Raw genomic sequence first — 19128 nt, 5'->3', positions numbered from 1 at the left:
GAGGCTTTCAACCTTCTTGCCCATTCCTGCAACTTGGTCAGAACTAGCTCCGATACAAATTGATCTGAAATTGGAGGAGAACTTATCCTTCCTAAAAACTAATTGTCCTCTGACACTTTGCAAGTAAAAATGGGTCTTACACAAACACAAGCTTTTAAGGTCTCTTCAAGGTGAATGAGTTAGTTTTACATGTGAACTTTAAACAAGTAGCATATCATCATCTAACTCATAAATGCATTCAAGAAGAGAGACAACACGAAATTTGGTGACAGTGTTCACCCCTCCTGGGCTACATCTCTGGGCCTGCTAACACAACTACATTGCTCCATATATTTCAGTGATGAAGAGTACATAAAGTTTGCTGACAATATGAGTGGCTAGTTTCTCCTTCAAGGAAACATTCTCCTGCAAAGAAATCTCACTCTAAAAAGCATGAAAACCTACAGTCAGTCATGAAACAATCAACAAGAAAAGGGTTCTCACATCAAGACCCTGTACTCCATTTGAAAATGAGAAAACAAGTACAACAATTCCATATTGAAGTACAAAAAGAGAGCTTTCCTCAACAAGACATAGTGAGAAAAGACAAACATGAGTTGTACCAAATAAGTCACAGTTGTTGTAGTTAACATCTGAAGGCTAGAAAACCCCTACAAGGTCCTCTCCATGCTCAAAAGGCTTCAATAACTGCTCCAAAACATTGATTGATCCTGGCACCCATGGACTCAAACCTGAAAAAAATTCTTTTCAGATGTGCTCCAATCAGTGAATAGAGGCTTCTATTAGATCTAGAATGTCCAAAAACCCCTATATAGACTCTTCTTGAGCTCCAAAAGGTCAAAAACTCATCAAGTTATGGCTCTCCCAACCTTCTCCTGTTATCCATCCTACAAACTGGATAAACTTGCAAACATAATGATAATTCTGCCTTAAAATTCACTCGGGAGGTGACAATTTCACCCGCCAAAGGTGTAAAGTATCAGATTTTTTCAATGCCCATTAACCCTTGTGAGTGTAAAACCAAGGCCACATGGGCTATAAGGTTGAGGTCTGGGCCAACAACCTACCCCCGCCAGTCTAGGCTCCTTTTCTCCGGGCTAAGGTCATATTAGGGTGATGTAGCCGGGGCCAGGGCTAACCACCTGCCCCCGCCACACTAGCCCTCCAAATCATTAGATGGTGGTTACACGCCGGTAATATGGCCTTGGGCTAGGCCTTAACTTCACCTTGCTCCCAAATACTTAACGCTTAGTCTTGTTGGATGCCATGTGACTTGGGGCTAGGGCCTAGAGCCCCGCTCCCTTCGCAAGCTCCTCATTTTGCAACTCTCAGTCTGATGAAAGAATATGTGACCATGGGATGGGGCTAGGCCTTAAGCTCCTCCCCCATAACTCCTCTTCCATGTTCTTGTGGGCTACCGATGACTAGGGGCCATGGCTTAGTCTTGACCCCTCTCCCCCAACGCACATTTCAATGCTCTTTAATAATAACCCACGAACATGGTGGGTTAAGAAACATGTGCGTGGTGTAGTGGTAAGGCTTGACGATGTTGTATGGAAGGTCACAGGTTCAATCTCGCCGGGGCTTGTGGAGCTAGTACAAAAAAAAGTAACCAATGTGGAGGCGCCGTGTGGCGGCCTCCGGTTGGGCCACGTGGCAGCCTCCCATTGGGCCACCAAAACACACTGCATCCAATCAAATCGTGACAACCTATGCCTGTACGATCATGCCACTTAGCAAGCCATGATTGTTCCTGTACGCCCTTAGCATGCTGACATCATCATGACATCAGCAGTACAAACTACCCAGTCAGCCAACCCTGCAAAAATTTTAGTTGTTGATCCAAACAATTAGAACACCATAACTTTGTCATATGACATCGGATTGAGGCGAAACAAGTGTCTTTGGAATGAGAATGATGAAAACTATAATTTGACACCAGTTTTGATAGATTCTAGGCACTTCTATTTTTGAGCAAAATTTTGATCTTCGGATCACATCTCCACAAGTCAGTCCATATTAATACGACACAATATCACAAGTATATCGAATCATACTTGAATACCATAACCATAACCATCTAGACATGCCATTCCAAATTAGCATGATACACATAACATCAAGATCTTAAATGCAGTGACTATAATCATCATGTGTATGACTAAAATGCATACAACAACAAGTTAACTACCGTACATGACTATCTAATATATGTACATATGACCACACTGATCAACTAGCATATATCCTGCATGTAACCACAACAACAATAGAACGACAAGAATATTCATAACCATAATGCATATAGCAATCATTAGCCACCATAACTGCATGCCCAACATAGAAACCTGTATGACGATCTACTCTTACCTCAAGGTCTAGTGTTGCAACATCGTTATGACAATCTACACTCCTGCTCTATCTCAAGCAACATATCATCATCATCATGACACAAACTGCAACATTGACTATCACAATGCATGCATAACAACCACCTAGACAACTAACATTCATGCATGATGAACACATTCCACCCATCCAGTCCAAGTGTTGAACCATGCTTTGATATCACCTTGTAAGATGTCTCCTCCGATATCTACCCGCTTTCACTGGCTTGCTCAGGGTAAACATGAGCTAAGGGTTACTATGACATGGATCAACCTCCTAGATAACCCTAAGGAAATGGAGCCAACAAAAAAAGACCTTACTTACTTCCCTCAGGTGTTACAGGACCACTAGGAGCTAACCAACCATTCCAGGTGCCCAATCCCTGAGTTAACTTTCTTTTTAGTTAACTAGACCCCCAGCCACTCCCATGACAAGACCTCCAAGCGACTATAACCCTCTAGTCGCTCCCATAATCCTCCTTCCCGCGAATGCAATCTTTTTCACTCAGTTTTGTGCTAGCGACCCTGAGATCTGAGCCACTTTTTCAAGGCTAGGATCCAGACCTTTGCCCAGTACTTAATGAAACTCCTAGAAATTATAAATAACACAGAGATGAAGCCTCTAACATAAAACTTAATCAAGGACTTGACATAGCACAGTCTAACCATGACAGTCATTCCGTCAAACACATTGAGAACATAATATTTACAGGTCATGAATTCATATCTGAACATAAGGATCTGAAGCTTATCCGATGTTTACCAAGAAGGACTAATGTCTTCTCACAATAGTTGCAATAATATCTATTAGGTCATGCATTCATTAACCATTCATTTATCAATCAAACACGATAAGAGCCATGCCTTGAATCTATTAGAGAACCATGCTTATAACCAACATATAACCAGATAAATAAAAATTATAGAACAACCATTAAAGCCATATAATAACAAGTAAATTTGCTCATGAAATACAAGAGGAACTTAGCTCTTATTGACATATGTGAAAGCCAACCAAGTTAGGGACTTTGATGTACCACCCGAACATAAATTGGGCTGAACCAAATCTTTCTTTCAACCAATCACCCCCATGTCATATTCCAAGCATGAACGTGGGATCTCATGGGATAAACTAATCCATAAAAAACCAAGGGAATCCATATGTTAAACCACCTCCACCCTCACACTATCGTGATCTCACCTAAACCGGTCCTGAGATCATAAAACCATACTAAGCTTGGATGCCTCAAAATTCCTTCACCATCCCTTGAAGAATTTTCCTGTCCCCACCCACGTGTTGAAGGCTTCCTGGAGAAAACCATCTCCACCTCCAACCCTTGGGATTTTCCTGAGACCACCTCACCCAGATCCAAAACCTTCTGGCAATCCAAAGCTCAACCAAGAATGAATCTCACCACACCATGACTATCCGAAAATGACAAGGCAAGGCTGAAACCACTGTCGAAATCCGACAAAACCCATGCCAATGACAACAATGAACCAAATACACACACATAAACCATGCATGCCAAAACCAGCTAGGAAATCATACATGCAACCTATTACCAACAAGTATTCCCACTGAAGCTGCTTGAGTCAACCTTTCCTTGCTTAATCCTTGCTTTCCTTTGTTTTCCTTTACTTTCCTTTGCTCTCCTTGTCCATTTTTTGCTTGGTTGCTTTCCTTCTCCTCTTCTCCTCTTTGAGACTAATTCCAAAACAAAACTGACAAAAGGATGTGAACTGATCCTCAAAAGCTTTTTTATTATTGAGGCCTCTAATTTCTTCATTTTTCCTCTATTTTCCTTCAATTTCCCTCTGATGCAAATTTGTGACCTTTCACCTTCCTTTTCTCCTATTTTCCTTTATTTTCATAAATAAAATGCCAATAATGTATTTTTGCCTTTTCAAAGCCTTTGCCAATTTCCTTAGCCATAGTAAACAACAAGTGATGCCCACTAGGATGCTTTGCCCAACATTCAACTTGGAATATGTGTCCCATGACCTTGGTCTTATTTTGCCTTTATTAACTTTATTACATGGAATTTTAACCTAATGCTGTTACAAGATCATTTGAGGTTGACGCCACCACAATACATATTCTATAAACAGATGGTCATAACAAGCCAAAGAATTGGTAGACATTGTGTGTTGAATCTACGAGGTCAACAATTTGACCTTCGCTGATTGATAGGTTCGATATTTTTTTTTATATAATTGTCAATTTGTCACATATTTAACATTTGGTGGTGACCAACACTGAAATCCAACAACACACCCAGAAATAGGTATTGTGTATAATAGTTAAGTCAATATATGATATATTATGGTTTTTTATGAGTTTTGGGAGCATTATTTATCCGAATTGAGATTTGGAAGTAGTTGAACAATCACAGTTCAGAAATGAATGTAACTAGAGGGGTTTGATGTTGTTTTGACTCATATTTGATGACCAAAATCTCGTATGTTCATTTTGAAGGTATATGAGCATGTTGTAGGTGTTTTGGATATATGAAGTAAACATGTTGCAATGAAGGGTTTGAATAACCAAATTGTAGTTCTGGTTGAAGCAGAATATGGGTAGCAGTATGACAACCAACATGAGTTATTAATGTGACATTTTGGTGTATGATGTATAGTAGTATAATTGTTGCAGGTTATATGGCAGTGCAGTGGTTTTAGGTTGTGTAACAGAGACAATGATTGTTATAATGGTAGTGGCAATGTTTGCAGGTTGTGATTGCAATTTGTGGCAATTTCTTAATATGCATATTCGGTGATATATGATGATAATGGATCCAATTTGAAAATGAGATGAAATAGAGGTCCAAAAGGAAATTGAAGAAGGAGGTTGGAGCCTACTCATTGTTGTGGTTGGAGCCTAAATCAGGTTGGAGCTTACTCATCTTTGAGGTTGGAACCTCAATCAGGGTGTAGCCTACAATGAACAACTACTTATATCTTCAAGGTCGGTGCCTTAAACATGTTGTAGCCTACCACAAGTGGTAGCTTGCATAATTTGGGGATAATTGTCTCCCTCAAGTTGGGATTGCAAATTGATGTAAATAATTGAACACTGAACATAAGAAGAAATGGTGGTTTTCTCCCATTTGGGTTTTCACCTAACATTTTTTATCTCCTTGTGATGTGACACTTTATTGTTGTTTCTAATTATGCTGGTTAGTTATATGATGATGCATTTTGATTTATAATGACATAATGCTTATGAACATTGCTACATAAATGTATGAGTAATTGAAATTAAGAAACTATAAAATTGAATCAAGACTCATTCACCCCTTCTCAATGTGACTTTTGGTCCAACATAACACTTATTCCTATTTTATTAAATAAATAAAAAATATTTTTATTATTTGTTATATATATAATTTTTTAATATATATTTTTTTAAATTTAAGAAAAAATCATTAAAATTGAAAGTTTGAATTATTAATTTTACATAACTTAAAATATTTAAAAATACATTTTAAATAATTTAAAATATTTAAAAATACATTTTAAATAATAAAAAATAATAATTTAGATAGATATATAAACCCATTCATATAAATCACATATATTAATATTAATGGTCAAACGATTTGTTATATTAGTCAAAGTATATCATCTAACACAATCCTAATTAAAATTGAAATAAAATAAAAAATAAAATATTAAATGATTTTCGCCAAATTAAAACCCTTGTTCGCAACAACTCTTCCAAAAATTAACTTAACCTTTATCTAAACCTAAATTAAAATATTTTTTTTACATAAAGTAAAGAAGGCCTTAACCTTTATCTAAAAATAAATTAAAACCTATATTATATTTTTTAAATAAAGTAAAGAAGGCCTTATATAGTGCTAACGGCCTCATCTAATCTTCCATGTTCCATTTGACTTTACAAATAATTCCCACCGATCATGGGGCGAGATTTATCACAGTAAAGCCCATAATGGAAGGGCTTGATGTAAATTTATGAAAAACGCAAGCGAATCACGAGGTTTACTCACAATGAGCATATCCACTAGGAGGACCGCGTGCCGGCCGGTGGGTCCCGCAAAACGGCGCGTGGGGCCGCGGGCTGCCCGCCGCAACGTGTCACGCGAACCCCTGATCTTGTGTGTCTCGGCCATATGGGAAGAGGTCGGACTCTCCAACCTCCGGGCAATCTTGTAGAAACGCACAAAATCTACAGACGAGGGGCAAGGATCGCCCTCCACGTGTCTCATAAAACGATCCAACGGCTATAAAGTGGTCCCGGTTTTGCCGAGGAACGAGTCACCGCGTTTCGGATGCCGAATTTTCACGACCAAGTCTCTGCCGGCACAGGTTATATTTTTCGATTTCACATTGTTGGGCAGCTTCATCTTCCTACTTCATCTTGCAGTACGAGTCCGCCTGGCAAATTCTGGTTGGATTGAGTGCAGTATTTGTACAGACCGAGACAAGGAACCCTTGAGCTCCTGGCGCTGAGACATATATGTCTTTGGATCGCTTTTTGGTTGAGAAAAGCCAATATTGCAAGCGGGTTTTCATTCGTTTCAGACATAAAATAGTGAAGGGAAAGTTGCCATGTTGTTTGAAGCAGAGGGGCAATGGACGCCCTCGTTAACAGGAGCCTGCATTGCATCATCTGAGCGAGGATTGAAGGCAGGATTGTGTAGAATCCAATTGTTTTTGATGGACTCTGGATTGCTATTGCAGGAAAAATAGCTAATTTTCATTTTTTTGGGGCGTGGAAGAAATCATATCATTGAGGCAAAGTGTTGCTTCCATAAATAGTGTTGCTTTTCATGGACTTTTGATTGATATTGCAGCAAGCATAGTCATTTTTCTGTGTTTTACTCAACCTGTTGAGAAAATCATACAGTTCGGCAAAAAGCTTTATTTAGATTCAGATCCTTTTTTATCTGAAATTCACTAATTGAAAATAGAAGCGGTAATATCGTCAAATTTGATAACTGTTTGTAGTGGTGCATTTTCATGGCCAATTTCGAGGAAAGGTTTGGAACACAACACAACCATTGGGATAGGCAGAAACCCAAATGGAGGGGCAATACCAATGTGCTCAGAAAGAATGTCACCGTGAGGTTTTCAGATCTGTATTCCTTCACTGTTGAAGGGACTCTTGATGATGCGAATCTGTTCAATGAGGTGAGAGAGAGGGTGCGACAACAGAGCCGAGTTTGGTGGGCTCTGGAGGCCAGCAAAGGGGCTGGTTGGTATTTGCAGCCCAAGATATCTTCTTTGTCTGAAGGGATTGCTGTGTCTTCGCTCTCACTTTCTGCGCTCTCTAATACCATTGCCTTGAAGAGGCTGATCAGGAAGGGGATTCCCCTTGCATTAAGGCCGAAGGTCTGGCTGTCGGTTTCAGGTGCTGCAAAGAAACGGTCCACTGTGCCAGATAGCTACTATGAAGACCTTTTGAAGGCTGTTCAAGGGAAGGTCACTGCTGCAACGCGGCAGATCGATCACGTAAGTTTCATCGTTTACATTTTGTTCTGTTAGTTTCTTTTGGACAGCATAGATATCACTCAAACCTAGCGCCTTAATGGAATGAATGCTGCTCATTGCAATGCAGCTGCTCAGGGTATGTTTCCTAAAGCATTTCCAAAAGAATGGTAGAGCATTTTCACTGAATCACTTAAAAATGGCTTTCTTACAAGAAATGTCAGCATTATGATGCAAGAGACTTAGGGTGAAAACCCTCATCCTGCTGTCAGAGTGAGCCCAACACAGCTCTTATCATTCAAGAGATTAAGATACTATGTTTCTTTGTGCACGAACCTACCGTGACTGATTAATACCATAAAGACATTTAGTGATCACATCATTATTATTCCACAAACACCCTCACTACCTTGATGTACTTAGGCAACATATAATGAAATACATAAACAATATAGACAGTCACACAACCAGACTTTCCTTCAAATTGATCATGGCCTTTAGCCATTTACATTTTTCAAACATGGCCTCTGGCCATTACAAATTCTCACTCTCACAGAGCTAGCGTTCCACATTTACAAAAATAAACTTCTGCTCTTTCTATCTCAGGCAGACTACTCTCTCTTTCTTTTCCATCTGCCAGGCCAAAGGCAATGGCAGCCTCACAAAATCCTTAGAGGCTACATTTTGCCTTCGTTGTCTTTGAACGTTTCTTCTAGAAGAAATCACTTCTTCTGGATCTGCTGCATCTTTATTTATAATCACTCTGTTAAGTTTTCATCTGCTAGAGTTTCTAGATTTCATGTTATGTAGTTATTTGTTTATCAAAATTGATCGTATCAACTTTGCCTGCTGCAACTACATGGCTCCTTGTGATTTCCACATGTCTCCTCCTTGGATGGCTCAGTTCCTTGATGATTGTCCTGCATCACATCAGAATTTTAGACTCTCCATTTTACGCTACAATGCTGAGAATCCATCACCTATCAAGATTTGGGAGATGAATGCTCAACCAATACGATTTTGTGGGGCTAATATTAGCCTTTTCCTGTATCTTGTAGGAAATCAAAGAGCCATGTATAATGGAAGTGGGGAGCACTCATTTTTAAATGCCTTGTGTGGTTTTCTTTGGTTCATCCAAAATGCTACAAGTGCATGTTGAAAATTTTATGGTATCTGATGTGTTTCTCCTAACTTCTAAGTTGGTGTCTCATGCTCATAATTCCTTAAAACAATTTTCTGATGCACATGTCTCAATACTGAAATATCACAGAACATTGTAGATGCCATATGAAGGAAGAGCTTTTTCGTTTAGATCATTAAAGTATCCTTCCAGAACGATCAGAAATGATAACAAGCATACGTGAAAGTAGTGGATGGTCTGAATATTATGACCCCAAAATTTACAGTATGCACACACATACACAAAATAAAGAACTTATAATGCTATTAGACCATCACTGTAAATTGGGGCATGTGGCAGGATACACTTTTATAACAACTAATCATCATATTAGAACTTAGAAGATGAATGGTCAACAGCAGACTAATAAAACAGTTAAAGTTGAAATGAGAAAAGGACTGAGAGTGAAGAGAAACACCAACAGCTTTTCTTTGTTCTTAGGCATCTATCGGGACCTTCATAAGACCAAATCCCAGCTATTTACAAATGGGTTTGGTGAATATTTATAGCCTTTCAGATACCCTGGTGATTGAACCAAACCTCACTTCAGTCTTGATATGTAACATGTCATTTGAGTAGGCATATGGCACACCAAAATTAAATAAGGTCTACAAGTATAAGGTCTACAAACGAACTTACAATAGACTGAAATATCTCACAACATTGTAGATGCCCTATGAAGGGATAGTAGCTGCTTCATTTAGATTATGAAGGGATCCTTTGCAAGTATCAGAAAAACTGAATTTTGGGGAATCAGATTATAACAAGGAAACATGTATGTTTTTAACTTTCTAATATCTATTGACACTCTGTTTTCACATTAGGTCCTGCCCTTTTTCAACGACCAATTTGCAAATCTCACAGAATGATAAAGTTATCCCTTAACGCTCCTTCATTTTAACAGTACATATGACTTCAGTCTTGATATGTAACATGTCATTTGAGTAGGCATATGGCACACCAAAATTAAATAAGGTCTACAAGTATAAGGTCTACAAATGAACTTACAATAGACTGAAATATCTCACAACATTGTAGATGCCCTATGAAGGGATAGTAGCCGCTTCATTTAGATTATTAAGGGATCCTTTTCAAGTATCAGACAAACTGAATTTTGAGGAATCAGATTATAACAAGGAAACATGTATGTTTTTAACTTTCTATTGACACTCTGTTTTCACATTAGCTCCTGCCCATTTTCAACGACCAATTTGCAAATCTCACAGAATGATAAATTTATCCCTTAACGCTCCTTCATTTTACCAGTACATATGATTAATAAACATTTTACATGGATCTCACAGTTATGAAAAATAACGACCTCACAAAATTGACGGTCATAAGGAAAAATGAGTTGTAAAATGGACAATACATGCCAATGGAGGCAATTTTTGCTTGCAACTATTTTACATTCGTAGCTTCATTTGAACTACTAGATACATGGATTTATACAAGGAGAATGAAATGACAGTTGACAAATTGGCTAGATATTTACTGGTGTTTTTGGTAATCACGATCAGTAGCGATTCTCCCTTGTCCACGAATCAGGTTGACGGAAACTTTACAATGTGTACACTAGTATCTTAAGTAAAATGTTATCAATTATTCTTAATTGGTTTTGGTTGTAACTGAGAAGACCTGTGCATTGTGGGAATCTTGTGTAATTTAGATAGATGAATTACTCATTGTCTTTGAAGTCATTATGAGTAATTTTTTCTGGCTCCCATGCAGGATTTGCCACGTACTTTCCCTTCTCATCCCTGGTTGGATACTCCAGAGGGACATGAATCTCTACGAAGGGTGCTTGTTGGATACTCTTTTCGTGACTCCCATGTTGGCTATTGCCAAGTAAGGCTAGCATTAAATATCTTTTTATTTCATTTTCCCTTTGCAAATGTGTAGTGCAAGATTTCCTTTAAATTGATAAACTCTGGTTAGCTGCGCCTTAATAATGAAAATATTATGCATTTTGGTTACAAGATATGTTGATCAAGTGGAAGTTATTGTTTGCAAAACAGGGTTTAAATTATGTGGCTGCATTGTTATTGCTCGTTATGAAAACTGAGGAGGATGCATTTTGGATGTTGGCTGTGCTCCTGGAGAATGTTCTGGTCAGTGATTGCTATACACACAACTTATCTGGATGTCATGTTGAACAAAGGGTATTTAAAGACCTCATGGCAAAAAAGTTACCTAGGTAAAACTTACATACTTTTCCTTCAATTTAGAAATGATATTAATATTCTATTTTTCATTTGGAAAATACTTTTATATTCCATTTGAGGAATATAAATCTTCCGGTCCTTGAGGGGCTATTCGTTTTCAAAGACAAAATCAAAGCCATTACGTCAAAGCTCATCATGTCACTTATGGGAATTGAACCTGGGTCAGAGGATCCCAATCATTCCTCACTTCTTTTTCGTAGTATATCATTGTCCTTTTCTTTTTGGATGACAGAATTGCTGCACATTTAGAACATCTGGAATTTGATGTCTCTCTTGTGGCAACAGAGTGGTTTCTTTGTCTCTTTGCAAAAAGTTTGCCATCTGAAGTAAGCATCAAATTTTCATTCAAAAGATTGTGTAATTTTATGATCCAAACTATTTAAACTGTGGATATCTACTAACAAATAGTTCACTGTGGGTGCTACTGTAGACTACCATGCGGGTGTGGGATGTTCTCTTTAATGAGGGTGCCAAAGTTCTATTCCGAGTAGCATTGGCTATTTTCAAGGCAAGTCTATTTATTTTATTAATACAGCACACTATATGTCCCCGTCGAGCTTTTTGTATTTTTAAGTTTCCCATAGGCTCATTATTCTCCTTTAATTACAGATGAAAGAGGACGAGCTATTAGCTGCTCAAAACATTGGGGATGTTATTAGCATCTTGCAGAATACAACACATCATGCATTTGACCCAGATGAACTATTGAAGGTGAGAAAAATATGTAGCCAATAACACATAAATTTTGCGGATCTCTTTTTTATGTTGCTCTTAAAGGGCCATCTGTGATGTAATAGAAAACAGTTCTTTCTATCGACATTACAGTTGAGCTCAATTTTTAAAGACAGTGCTAGTCCTAATCATTAGTAATATGTAGAATAGTATAATTACTGCTTGTCGGCATCACAGTAGTTTTGTTTCTGTACAGCTTTAAGTCTCAGTTACTCTTATTTTCCTTATGGCAGGTAGCATTCGAGCAGATCGGTTCTATGACTACGAATACAATTACAAAACAACGTAAAAAGCAAGAACCTGCAGTCATGGCAGAGTTGGACAAGAGGTCAAGGCGACTTGGTTCCATGGCAAGTGATAAATCATGAATATCTGTTGATTAGCTGTTAAACTGGCTACTTACAGTGTTTGTGTGCTAATAACTTGGGCAGAATCAAATGATGTCACAGAAGTCATATCTGTTTTGTTACGTTAAAGGCTATTGCAGTATATGTGACAGAGATGGGGCAGGTATCTTTTGACCACTAAAAGGATGGAATCATGCGAATTCCCTAATATGATAGTAGCAGTGTATAGCGAGGTTTTGAATACTTTCATTGTCATAAATTTTAACAATCATTTAACAATGATGAGATGCAATTCTGTCTCCATTATTGTTTTGTCTATTTATTAAAAGGTTCTAAACATGCTTACCTTGTTACAAAATTGCAAGGTATGCTAAGTCAGGAAGTTCCTGGTCCTGAGCCATGTAAGGTCCTGGTCCTGAGCTCATGTAAGGTCCTGCCCCTGAGCTCAGGTAAGGTGTTATGTGAAAAATGAGATGGCTCTCTTTTTCAAGTGTTGCAATCTTAAGCTTTTTTTTTCATTACTTCTGGGAATGTCTTCATGATTATTAAGATATTGTTTCTATGTTTTAGGTTTCCATAGTTTTGTGAGAAAACATCGATTCCTCATATTAGTGGTTTTAAGGGAAACCAAACGTGCATCTTTATTGACAAACAGAAAGTTAAACAGTGTTTAGGTTTACCATGGGCTTGGTTTGTTAAACAGGGGAGGGGTGGTGATACTCCCTTCCCCGGGGTTTAATTCCCTCAAAGTGAAGTGACATGTCAGCCCCTCTAAAAAGTTGAGTGGACATGCCATTACTGCATAAGAAGGCTAGGCATGCGTGATAAGTTCAATATTGCTATAAGCTTTCCTCCCTGGTGTTCAAAGGACGACATTAGTAGTTATGCTTCTTCAATTTTCCAACATAGTGGCTAGAATTGAGCTCCTTTACTAGTCGTTATTGGGAGACAGAAATTAAAAATACATGTAGACAAAGAAATCACAAATACATGTAGTTATTGGTAATCATGATCCAAAGCTTGCTGCTGCTGCAGCATCCCTATCCGTGGTTGCTAGCATATTCTTGCATTCGTCCACCTTGAAGGTGGGCAGGTGTTGAAGCATCACCTCGGAAACACGTAGATGTCCATTGAAGTTTCCGAGATGTCCATTGAATGGTTATAGGGTGTCTGTCATCTTCTAAAAAATGCTCATCTTCGAACTGAAACTCAATGCAGTCCTCTAAATAGATTGTATGGTCTATCTAAGTAGACATTGTTCCCCATATTATTTAAAACATGAAATGATTCTATTTTAAGTGATCATCCAATCCCGTAGCCAATGAATTTCATGATATTCCTTTTGAATCCAGATAATATTTGCCCCCTTTCCCCGTCATCCATTGGAGCTGCATATTGAGCTTGGCTTATGTATTAACAAAACGGTGAGCCATTGGGAACATTGATTAGAGTTCCCATAGAAATATACGATTTCCCAGAACAAGCCATTGTGGCGTCCATACTTACTTCCCTTGGACATAAGGCATCACCCTAGTCGCTTCATTAAACCATGTATGAGGTTAAATTTGACATATAATAACAATATAATACATAATTTTTATGCAATATAAATTAGCACTGGTAATAATATTGCATATTTCGAATTCATTTATTCTCCATTTAATTCAAGGTATTAGCAAATTGCCAAGCAATTTACTCAACCATAGGAATCAACTATAGAGTCCACCACCCCTCGATAGGGCATGATGCCACCGGGGCAAAGGGTGTTATTTACATGGTGCTAATCTCTTCTCAACCCAACCTACTTTACTGCAATGCTTAGCCAATTTGTTTACTTTACTGTCATGCTTAGCCAATTTATTTACTACATAGCACTATAATACACTAACCCACCCAATTCCACAATCCCTCAAGAATCTTCTTCTCCTCCAATGTTTTGTAGTGTAGGCAGAAAGACATTGACTGTTGGTTAGTTTCTCAAGAAAAAACACTTGGGTTCAAAACAATCAATGAACCCATGACATTGACTGTTGGTTGGTTTCTCAAGAAAAAACACCTGGGTTCAAAACAATCAATGAACCATGATAACATGGTCGCATTCTTGAAGGTGTTTGCCTCAGCAAGTGGGCATTTTAGTCATCGTTTCTCTTATATCCCCATAACATGGAAGAGGAATAGTCCTAATTTTCTCACCATTTGTGGACCATTTGTGGTGATATATCCCCATAACATGGGAGAGGAATGTCGAATGGGAGAATGGAGGAATCCTCGTTACATGGAAAACTGAATGGAAGAATAGCTCCACTGGAGGCGAGAAGGGACCTTCATAACATGGAAGAAGAACTATGAACGGAGAGAATGAAAGAATATCCCAACAGAGAAGAGGAAAACTGAACGAAGAGAATGGAAGAATACCTCCACTGGGAGGCGAGAAGGGACCTTCATAACATGGAAGAAGAACGCTGAATGGAGAGAATGAAAGAATATCCTAACATAGAAGAGGAAAATTGAACGAAGAAAATGGAAGAATCTTTCCAGTGGGAGGCAAGAAGGGACTTAAATTGAAAGAAGAAAATGAAAGAATGTTTCCAGTGGGAGGCATGAGGGGACTTTTTCTTCGAATGAGATTTACTGTCTTCATAAGCTATGAGAATTTGTACCTGCTATGCATACCAAGGTTGAAGGTTAATAGGAAGCCTGGGCAAGAAATGGTAGTTCTCGAAGACAATAATTAGCTCAAATGATCCCACCACTCTTTTTTTCCTTCCCTTTTACCATAGTCAAATGATCCCACCACTCTTTTTTTCCTTCCCTTTTACCATAGTCTCCTTGTTGCTTTCTTATAAAAATAGAATGTGGGTATGTATATTTTTATTCAAATTTTTACCAGACATACATTAATCTAATAAATAAATTACACCATAATCGAAACCCACCAAATTATTCGGACATTGGCTTTAAACTCAGCCTAGTAACTTTTACGATGCATTTCACATTCTTATAACGCAGAATTGTTCCTCCTCAAGCACTTGCAAATAGTATATGGTTGAATATACATAAATTTCTTCATATAAATAATATATGATTTTATCATACTGTAATAGCCAAAATTAAAGTATTAGAATCACTTGTTTAGATGATATCATGGAGATTTATGGAGATTTATTAGGTGAGGTTTATTTTGAAATAGAGTTTTTAAAAGTTTAATTGGATTATTTATAATTGCTACGTGGATAATAGGATTTAATTTTCATAAAATATTTTAAAATATTTTTAGTAATAGTTATAGATCAAAAAGTAACATTTATCTTCAAAGTAGTTTTGCTCTTTTCGTTTTTTTAATTAAATTGATTAATTAATCAACACAAATATATAAACTAAATGGCTTTTCGTTTTTTTAATTAAATTGATTAATTAATCAACACAAATATATAAACTAAATGGCTGGTAATACCACCATCAATTCATAAAAGGCATAAAAATCAAAAAAATTAACTCAATTACAACTTTATTATTATTATTAATAATAACAACAAAAATAATTAATATATAAATTAAACATATATACATTCAAAAAAAATATGTAATGAGATTGAGCATGGAGAGTCATCTCTATTTTATCATGAGGATTTATAATTTCTAAATAGATTTTATTATACTACTCAGGTTTATCAATACCACATGTCCAAAAAAACACTTTATATGGTATTTTTTTAATTAATCAATTTAATTAAAATGATAAAAATGACGTAATTAAGTTGGAGATAAATCTTAACTTAATTAAGTTGGAGATAAATCTTAACTTTTGATTTGTAAATACTAAAGAATATTTTAGAATATTTCACGGAAATTAAATACCTACTATCTACTTAATAATTATTGATAATTAAATGAAAATTGTGGAAGCCTTATTCCAAAATAAACATGCCTATTGGCACTAAAAAATGGTATAGCAACTAGTGTCATGAAATAAGTTAGGCATACGGTAATGATAAACCATACTATTGTAACAAAGCTTATTTAGGAATTAAGCATTCCCTGTTAAAGTAGAAATTAATTGCTATGGTTTATTCATATAACTATATGTTTTTTCAAATACATTAATAGTTTATTTCTGGATTGATGTTTATTAATATTTATCAATAATTTAATTTATACAATAATCCTAATTAATATGATTTATAAATTTATAAAATAATTAATATTTCATAATTAATAATTAATAATATTACTACAATTATAAGATCTCATTAGTTTTATAAATTTATAAAATGATTAATATTTCATAATTAATAATTAATAATATTACTGAAATTATAAAATCTCATTAAGTTTATGGACTTGTAAAATGATTAATATTTCGTAATTAATAATATTAATGCCATTATAAAATCTCATCTCATTAAGTTTAGATTAATCCTTTTGCCCCTTTAATAATGGTTTGTCACTTTATTATAATTTAATATTAAAATGGGCGCTAATAAAAATTGTCTAGCTTTTCTTCTTTTCATATTAATTGTAAAGATGGGTATGTATAGGATATGAATTTTATCCTATCAAGATTTTTATCTTTGATATGACGGTTCATTGATTGCGGTGATTAATTATTTGTATTTAATTTTTCTTTTTGCGTTTATTGTATTTTTTTTTTAATCTCATATTAATGGTAAGAATCAGTTTACAACAACATAACATAATTAATAATTTATATATTAATGTGAGTATTTATAAAAATAATGATCTAATAACTAATAGATAGATAATTAAGTGTAAGATTATAATGTTAATTAGTTAAACGGAAACTTTATAATTACTTTTAATAAACATTAAGTATTGCATCTTTAATGATTATATTTATTTGTAGCTCAATTTTTCATGATTAGATGAAGAGTTGTGTGGTTACTTTTTCTTATAATGACTAATGGTTGTATGTTTGGTGATTAATGCACCTACCACTTGAGGTTTATTTTGTGTTTTTTTGGCAACCTTAAAATTTATAACTTATATATAAATTGTCTAAATCAAATCATCAAATATGATATGAGATTTTTTTTTATTCATTTTTTATTCAATTTTGTTATTTCTTTTATAGAGTATTCATGAAGCATAAAAACAATAATTTGATGTTCTTTTGGAATTGATATGGTTTGAGGGGAAGAATTGGATTTGGCTTGTCTTTCGGTTTGTTCTTGTAAATGTCAACAATTTATTTTAGGTAATGTGGGCATATATATTTTTAAGAGATTATTCAAGAAAGAGACTTTTTAAGAATAGATTTCTAGCACGAGGGTGCTAGATCAAGGAATACTTGTGGAAATTTGACTTTAATTTTATTATTCAAACTATTTAACGATTGATTCTATTAAATTAGTTATAAAATTAATATTTAATTTTGTTCATGTATCAACATAGCTGTTATGAAAGCATGATAATGTTAAATGATCCAAAAATACAATTTTATCATAGGTTATAAAATTAGAATAAAACAATTATTAATTTAAGATATTAAATTAATAATTATTATTCTAGAATGTTTAATTATTTAATGGAGACTTTTAGGATTAGCATATTGTTGTAACTAGATATGACTCTCCAAATGTGTCGTATCTTAGGTTTTATTTTAGGAGATTTGTTAGCTAGTTGGTTTTTATAGCATTTATTGTAAATGGACACTTGTTATTTAATAAGTGATCCATAATTAGAGGTAGTTAGGACATGGAGCTTATAAATAGGTCATTGCAAGAGTGTTTGTGTTGTTCGTGTGTAAACTCTTGCAAAATCAATTATGTAATTATTTTTTTCTGATTAATAAAATTATGTGTCTGAGGACACTTCTGCCATTATTGTGGTATCAGAGCTCCAGTAATGCTGCAGTAGATGTGAAGAAGGATTCCAACTCTACAAGTTTGTGGAAGACTCCATTAAATTGATAACAATATGTTTGGTATCGAAATTGTCCAATTTTTCATTTAAGTGGAAAATATATTTTATTATTGATTTTAGATTTTTAAAATTTGAAAATCAATTTTTTATTATTGTCCAAAATTTGCCTCTATATCTTGAATTTTTGTTATTAATCCGCCTCAACACGCTATTCGGCCATGATAATCATATCCTCCGCAGTCAGATCTAGCCCACTTATTTTCATGCCTGACCTTTTTCATATGATGGCAAGGCAAATCAATGGCAAATCTTCTAAATCCTGAGAACCCAAAAACAGTAGCTTCTTCACTCCATTCTTATAGCTTGCATCGATCACATTTGTTTGAATCTGTAGAATAATGGCTATGAAATCAGCAGGGTAAGTATTGTTGGCATGAATACCTCCAACTTTCGCTACTGCGACAATTACATACTTGGGCGTCTCAACGAAAAAAAATTTATTTACATCTGCTTGTCAAGTGAGATCAAGTTCCTGGTGAGTCCTCAGGACCAGATTCTCAAATCCGGACTCAATAAGGTTTCTAACAATTGCAGAGCCCACTAATCCTCGGTGACCAGCAACAAATAACTTGGCCTTCTTGTCCATCAGAAAGGATTCACTGCAAACTTCTTGTCCAACTTCGCCCATGATGCCCAATTGAGATAAAGGCTTGAAAGATGAAAGACACGACCTTTGTTGAGAAACCAATCGCAGAAGTCACCTCATTGGTTCCCAGAAGCGCAGCGTGCTGATCAGGCAACCATTGATGAAAGTGTGGTCCTTTGCTGCATCAACATGAGCCTTATCCGTGGTATATATCCACCCTTAAAGCCTTTCTAGCCGTTCAAGAATTGAGTCTGTAGATCACATTGGAAAGCAC

At 35.9% G+C, this 19128-nt stretch overlaps 1 protein-coding gene across 1 annotated transcript; it reads left to right on the top strand.

Annotated features, from left to right (window-relative positions):
- The first annotated feature begins 6742 nt into the window (after positions 1 to 6742).
- On the top strand, positions 6743 to 12846 carry LOC149242160 (uncharacterized). Its single transcript, XM_089374181.1, has 7 exons — positions 6743 to 7865; positions 10753 to 10869; positions 11040 to 11218; positions 11479 to 11572; positions 11677 to 11754; positions 11856 to 11957; positions 12212 to 12846. The coding sequence occupies exons 1-7, from the start codon at positions 7374 to 7376 to the stop codon at positions 12344 to 12346; spliced, it is 1197 nt and encodes a 398-aa protein (XP_089230307.1). The 5' UTR covers positions 6743 to 7373; the 3' UTR covers positions 12347 to 12846.
- Positions 12847 to 19128: the final 6282 nt, after the last annotated feature.

Source organism: Pinus tabuliformis, chromosome 8 (assembly GCF_031772625.1).
Source record: "Pinus tabuliformis cultivar Carrire ecotype Pingquan chromosome 8, CPIR1, whole genome shotgun sequence".
Lineage (NCBI taxonomy): Eukaryota > Viridiplantae > Streptophyta > Pinopsida > Pinales > Pinaceae > Pinus > Pinus tabuliformis.
The sequence above is the reverse complement of the archived record's forward strand: the minus strand, read 5'-3'. Positions and strand labels throughout refer to the sequence as shown.

Coding starts and splice junctions, on each gene's coding strand:
- LOC149242160 (XM_089374181.1), top strand. CDS start 7,374: ATGGCCAATTTCGAGGAAAGGTTTGGAACACAACACAACCATTGGGAT. Junction 7,866..10,752: donor CAACGCGGCAGATCGATCAC/GTAAGTTTCATC, acceptor GCTCCCATGCAG/GATTTGCCACGTACTTTCCC. Junction 11,219..11,478: donor ATGGCAAAAAAGTTACCTAG/GTAAAACTTACA, acceptor TTTGGATGACAG/AATTGCTGCACATTTAGAAC.